The sequence below is a fragment of the Sorghum bicolor genome, chromosome 5, assembly GCF_000003195.3.
Source record: "Sorghum bicolor cultivar BTx623 chromosome 5, Sorghum_bicolor_NCBIv3, whole genome shotgun sequence".
Classification (NCBI taxonomy): Eukaryota; Viridiplantae; Streptophyta; class Magnoliopsida; order Poales; family Poaceae; genus Sorghum; species Sorghum bicolor.
In genome coordinates, this window is record NC_012874.2 from 47590356 (window position 1) to 47597438 (window position 7083).

Sequence of the window (7083 nt, forward strand, 5' to 3'; positions counted from 1 at the left end):
TAGATGGCTGACCCATGGTACAAATTCCAAGCATCACCACGGACAGAATACAAGGAGTTACGTGGCATTCTACAGATGGATGAAAGCATCTTTAAGTCTATGTTGCAGCCCATCAAACGGTTCATTATTTAGACTTCCCAATAAAGAGTTATGCTCATTTTAGTAACTGCTGCCAGAAGCTGAGAAGACGCGCGAACCAGCCACGAAATCCACTAGTGGATGTGCATGCTGTCATGTATTCAAAGCTGAACGCCCCTATCTATATATATCTCTTGTACTAGACAATGAAAGGACACATCTTGCTTGGTTAAAATTCAGAATACACAAACTCGTGGAGTTTTGTTTATGCGTGAGTCTTGAGAGGCTTGCAAAACTTGTTCTTTCGATTCCTGAGGGAGTTGTAGAATGCCGAACTGCGGTTCATCCAGTTTGTGCCTTCACGTCTATACGGCGTGATTGCGTGGGCTGTTCGTCGGTACGTGGAAGGGTGATTGTCTCGGTAGTTCGTCGCGTGGACAGCCTCGCGGTGCACTGCCTCTTCACCAGGTCATGCAGCGACAAGTTATCAAGTTCGCGAATCCTACGAGAAGATCGGGCCACAACGACTTGTCTCACGCTATCCCTAGGTGTGAGCATATCATCTGGTACCAAAGCCTTCGTTTCCTCGGTAGGATTGTTCTTGATTTTGGTAGGATAGAGTTTAAATACCTACTGTCCACTGAGAGCCAAAAAGAAAACCTACAGCCCAAATTCATATGTGCTACTGATTTTGTAGTTTGCTTTATCGAGTTTTAATCCTTTAATATTTGTCTAGTTGCTGAATTTTTCTTTTCCACATTGTTCTAGTTATTTTCTTTGTTCTAATCATCAAATTGCTTGCTGCATGTACCCATCCATCCCACCCTTGATCTGATCATCATTGCTTGCTGCGTATATATAAACAAAAAAAAATACCCACCCATCCCACCCTTGTTTTCTAACCGCCACATATTCCCCACCGCAGTTTCTTGTTTTTGTGCTGCACCATCCATCTTAGTGATCCCCTTTAGTTGAAAGTTGTGCTGCGTTTGACACAGAGGTTAAAAGAAAAGATGTCTATGGGTCAAAAGGACTGAAAACGAGTTTTTGTTCCAAAAAAAAAGAGAAAAAAAAAGAAAAGCAAGAAAAAAAAAAGAAAAGAAAAACAAAAAGAGAACTGTGTGCAGCACACCAAAAAGGGGTTTGGGCAGCAACAAGTTTTCGGTTGGTGCAAATTGGTGATCATCTATCCACTTACTACATCTCATTCCTTTCTTTGTGCATCCTTTCCTTTATATTCAGCAACTTAGACTTCTGTTCTTGGATTATTATTTGGTTTTGCATCACTACATTTCAGTGCATTCCACTAACATATTACCCCACCAAGCTCCACTTAAAGCACCGTGAGTTGTTGCACCGTCGTCGCTGTTACAATCACTCTTCCCTACAGATCGCAGCCCCGGTTCTTGCTCTTTTCAGGGAGAGAAAGAACTTGTTTTGTAAGTGGTGAGGGAGTGATTCCACATATATATTGTCCTTTTTTTTCCTCTACTAACATGGCAGGACGTGGAGATGGTGCCGCTGTTTCGGTGGAGGAATTTCAGGAGTTGCGTACACAAATGAATGATTTGGTGCAGCAGCTCCAAACTCTCCAATTGAACATACCACATCGAGAACCGCCACCAAATGAGGATGATGATATTGACGAGGAGGATGAGCCACCGCGTCGTCCCGCTGGTCGTGGACGTGGCGGGCGTGGTCATGGTCTTCTTAATTTTGGTCGTGCTCGGCGCATTCCTGTTCGAGGTGGACGAGATTATGATGGTGATGATGATATGTTGTCTGACATGGATGATCATCGCCATGGTGGCCATCGTGGTTATCGTGACCGCCACCGTCGCCTTGATGATGATGGTTTAAGCAAAGTGAAAGTGTCTATTCCAAAATTTAATGGAAAAGAAAGTGCTGATGATTATTTTGAGTGGGAGACTAAGGTTGAACAGATCTTTGATTTGTATCCTTATCCTCCTGTCAAGAAAGCAAAGCTTGCTGCAATTGAGTTTTCAGGCTATGCAATCACTTGGTGGAATCAAGTGTGTACTGAACTCCGACGCGCTGGACATGATCGTATTACTTGGGAAGACATGAAGAGGGAAATGCGACGTCGTTTTGTTCCTGCATATTACTCTCGTGATCTACATTTGAAGCTAAAACGTCTTGTGCAAGGTACTCGTACTGTTGATGAATATTTTCAAGAATTGGAAATGTGTTTACTTCGTACAGGGATAACTGAAGATGAGGAATCCACAATGGCTCGATTTCTGGTTGGCCTCAATAAGCCCATTGCTGATAAAGTGGATATGACAAACTACACATGTCTCACTGAGTTGGTACATTTTGCAAAAAGGGCAGAACGACAACTTGCTGGATCTTATAAAGATTGTGCTTCATTTTCGGCTCATAATAGTGCTACTTCATGGCGCCAGTCACAGCAGCACGGGTCAGGGGTGCACACACCTACAGCTCGTGCAACTTCTTCCAAACATTTTGATTCCAAAGGCAAAGCTGTAAGCTCTACTCAGTCCAGCTCCTCTGCTACTGCAGCCCCAAGGCATACAAGCAAGATTGAGTGTTTTAAGTGTGGTGGTCATGGGCATAAGCAAGTTGAATGTCCCAATCGTCGTACGATTATTGCCCTTGCTGATGGTTCATATGATTCACAAAGTGAAGAGGAGGACGAGTTTCACAATGTCTTTGCAGATCATACTCTTGACACTTGTGAGTATTCAGCTGAGGATGGTACTTTTGAGCTAGGTCTGAATTGTTTAGCTATTCAACCTATTCTAACTTTTGCTCCCAGTGACATGATAGAAGATGTTATTTCTCCATATTCTAATGAGATTACTAGTGCTGATTTTGATGAGTTGCTTGCTGATTTTCCTGATTTGGAGCCTTCTAAAATGAATAGATCATCTCCTTATTTGGTGGTTAGAAGAGTTCTTTCCACTCAGTTTGTTGCTGCTGAACAAGGACAACGTCATAATTTGTTTCAGTCCCGATGCAAAGTGAAAGGTCAAGTGTGTCGTTTCATCATAGATGGTGGGAGCTGCAATAATATTGTTAGTGCCTTGCTTGTTGAGAAGCTTGGCCTACCAACACGCCGCCATCCACACCCTTACCATATGCAGTGGCTGAATAATTCAGGGACAGTGAAGGTCTCATCCATGGTTCGTTTGTCTTTCTCCATTGGTGACTATCATGGTGAGGTTGATTGTGATATTGTACCCATGCAAGCATGCCATTTGATGTTGGGTCGTCCATGGCAGTTTGATGTGGATTCGGTGCACTTTGGGCGGTCTAACAAGTATACTTTCATCCACAACGACAAGGATGTGGTTCTTGTTCCATTATCTCCAGAAGAGATCTATGCTTCAGATGTGGCTCGCATGAAAAAAGAAGAATCTGACAAAAGAAAATTGAGTGAGGCTGCCAACACTAGTAAGGGAGAGACTTCTAACCAATCTAGCCACATAAAGCCTCTTTCCACTACAAAACAACACCACCAAAATGAGTGCTTATTTGTGAGCAGGAGTGATTTGAGAGAAGTGAGGAACACCACAGCCCCATTCTTTGTGCTCTTGCACAAGGAGGTCCTACTTTCAACTAACGATTTACCTTCATCGCTGCCTAGTGCTGTTCTTGATCTCTTACAGGACTTTGAAGATGTTTTTCCTGATGAGGTACCAGCTGGCCTTCCTCCACTCCGTGGTATTGAGCATCAAATCGATTTGGTACCTGGAGCTTCTCTTCCCAATCGTCCAGCCTACCGTGCTAATCCTGAAGAAACCAAAGAAATTCAGCGACAGGTAAAAGAGCTTTTGGACAAAGGGTATGTTCGTGAATCTCTATCACCTTGTGCTGTTCCAGTACTTTTGGTCCCTAAGAAAGATGGATCTTGGCGCATGTGTGTCGATTGTCGTGCCATTAATGCTATAACTGTACGATATCGCCATCCCATTCCTAGGCTTGATGACATGTTAGATGAATTGAGCGGCTCAACTATTTTCACCAAGATTGATTTACGCAGTGGCTATCACCAAATTCGCATGAAAATTGGTGATGAATGGAAGACAGCATTTACAACCAAATTTGGCTTGTATGAATGGCTTGTGATGCCCTTTGGCTTGACAAATGCTCCTTCAACTTTTATGCGCTTAATGAATCATGTTTTACGAGCTTTCATTGGCAAGTTTGTAGTTGTTTATTTTGATGATATTCTGATCTATAGCAAATCATTTGATGAACATCTTGATCATATCCATCAAGTACTTGCTGTTTTGAGGGAAGAGAAATTGTATGCCAACATTGCTAAGTGCACATTTTGCACAGATCGTGTTGTTTTTCTTGGTTTTGTTGTGACTGCAGATGGCATCCAGGTTGATGAAGAGAAGGTTAAGGCAATAAAGGATTGGCCTACTCCTACAAATGTGAGCCAAATTCGAAGTTTCCATGGTCTTGCAGGTTTCTATCGACGATTTGTTAAAGATTTCAGCACGATCGCTGCACCACTTAACAACTTGACAAAGAAGGATGTTCCATTCAAATGGGGAGATGACCAAGAGCAAGCCTTTGTAGAGTTAAAAAGAAAGCTTTGTGAAGCACCACTGCTGCAGCTACCTAACTTCGGTAAGACTTTTGAGATTGAATGTGATGCAAGTGGTATTGGCATTGGAGGTGTGCTACTTCAAGAAGGTAAACCTATTGCCTACTTTTCTGAAAAGTTAAATGGTCCACATCTGAATTATTCTGTCTATGATAAAGAGCTTTATGCCTTAGTTCAAGTTTTGGAAGTTTGGCAACATTATTTGTTACCTAAAGAATTTGTCATCCATTCTGATCATGAAGCTTTGAAATATTTAAAAAGTCAAGGCAAACTGAATCGTAGACATGCTAAATGGATCGAGTTCATAGAAACATTTCCATATGTTGTTAAACATAAGCGTGGTAAAGATAACATTGTTGCAGATGCTTTGTCAAGAAGGTGTGGTTTGGTTACACAATTAGATACAAAAGTGCTTGGTTTGGAATCCATTAAAACACTCTATGCAACTGATTCTGATTTTAAAGAACCTTTCTCTCATTGCATTGCTGGAAAAGGCTTGGACAAGTATTATGTACATGATGATTTTTTATTTCGAACTAACAAACTATGCATTCCAGCCTGCTCGATTCGTCAAGTTCTTTTACAGGAAGCACATGCTGGTGGCTTAGCTGGTCATTTGGGCATCAAAAAGACATTGGACATGCTCTCTGATCATTTCTTTTGGCCACATATGCGACGTGATGTTCAACGACATGTCGAGCGCTGCATAATCTGCTTGAAAGCTAAGTCCCGCCTTAATCCCCATGGTCTCTATACTCCATTACCAATCCCAACTGTACCTTGGGAAGATATATCCATGGATTTTATTCTGGGATTACCAAGGTCTCAGAGGGGGAGGGACTCTATCTTCGTTATTGTTGATCGCTTCTCAAAAATGGCACATTTTATTCCATGTCACAAGAGCGATGATGCTTCACACGTTGCTGATTTGTTTTTCAGGGAGATTGTTCGTTTACATGGAGTGCCAAAGACCGTTTCAGACCGAGATACAAAATTCCTGAGCTATTTTTGGAAGACATTATGGGCTAAACTTGGCACGAAGTTGTTATTTTCCACCACTTGTCACCCACAAACGGATGGGCAAACTGAAGTTGTCAACCATACCCTGTCCACCATGCTGCGTGCCGTGCTAAAAAAGAATTTGAAGCAGTGGGAAGAATGTCTTCCACATGTCGAATTTGCTTATAATAGGGCACTACATTCCACAACAAATTTTTGTCCATTTGAAATTGTTTATGGTTTTAAGCCACATACTCCCATGGATCTTTTGCCTTTACCATTACAGGAACAAGTTAACTTGGATGCAGCGAAGAGATCCAACTTTATCAAGAAGCTACATGATGAGACAAGAAGAAATATTGAGAAGAAATCAGCACAATATGCAAAGCAAGCGAACAAAGGTAAGAAGAAGGTTACATTTCAGCCCGGTGACCTCGTGTGGTTGCATCTACGCAAGGATCGATTTCCCCAACAACGTAAGAGTAAGTTATCACCTAGAGGTGATGGTCCATTCAAGGTTCTAAAAAAGATAAATGATAATGCATACAAAATTGAGCTGCCACCTGAATATTCCAATGTTAGTCCAACATTCAATGTCAAAGACTTGCTTCCATTTGTTGGTGAGCCTGAGTCGAGGACGACTCCTTCTCAAGAGGGGGAGGCTGATGAGGATATCCCTAGCATTCATTCATCTTCAAATGAAACTCCACTTGATATAAGTGGTCCAATTACAAGAAGTAGAGCTAAACAATTGGAGAAGGAAATTCATTCTCAGGTGAACGCTAACCTTATGTTTAATAATCAGTTTATGTTGAATGATCCTATACTTTTGAGTTCTTGTTTCAATGTCCTTAGGAATGATGGAGGGTATGAACCAGCATGGGATGAAGATGGATTCAAGCCTTTGGACATCTGAACCAAGAAGCCTATCGTGTGCATAAATAAAATGGTGGTTCATTACTTCTGCATGAGAAGGCAACCAGAAGCTAGATGGCTGACCCATGGTACAAATTCCAAGCATCACCACGGACAGAATACAAGGAGTTACGTGGCATTCTACAGATGGATGAAAGCATCTTTAAGTCTATGTTGCAGCCCATCAAACGGTTCATTATTTAGACTTCCCAATAAAGAGTTATGCTCATTTTAGTAACTGCTGCCAGAAGCTGAGAAGACGCGCGAACCAGCCACGAAATCCACTAGTGGATGTGCATGCTGTCATGTATTCAAAGCTGAACGCCCCTATCTATATATATCTCTTGTACTAGACAATGAAAGGACACATCTTGCTTGGTTAAAATTCAGAATACACAAACTCGTGGAGTTTTGTTTATGCGTGAGTCTTGAGAGGCTTGCAAAACTTGTTCTTTCGATTCCTGAGGGAGTTGTAGAACGCCGAACTG

General features: G+C 41.9%; 1 protein-coding gene across 1 annotated transcript; it reads left to right on the top strand.

Annotated features, from left to right (window-relative positions):
- Window positions 5834-6598, top strand: LOC110435812. The gene has a single exon (XM_021461859.1). It carries the CDS (start codon window positions 5940-5942, stop codon window positions 6594-6596), a length of 657 nt encoding a protein of 218 aa, XP_021317534.1. The 5' UTR covers window positions 5834-5939; the 3' UTR covers window positions 6597-6598.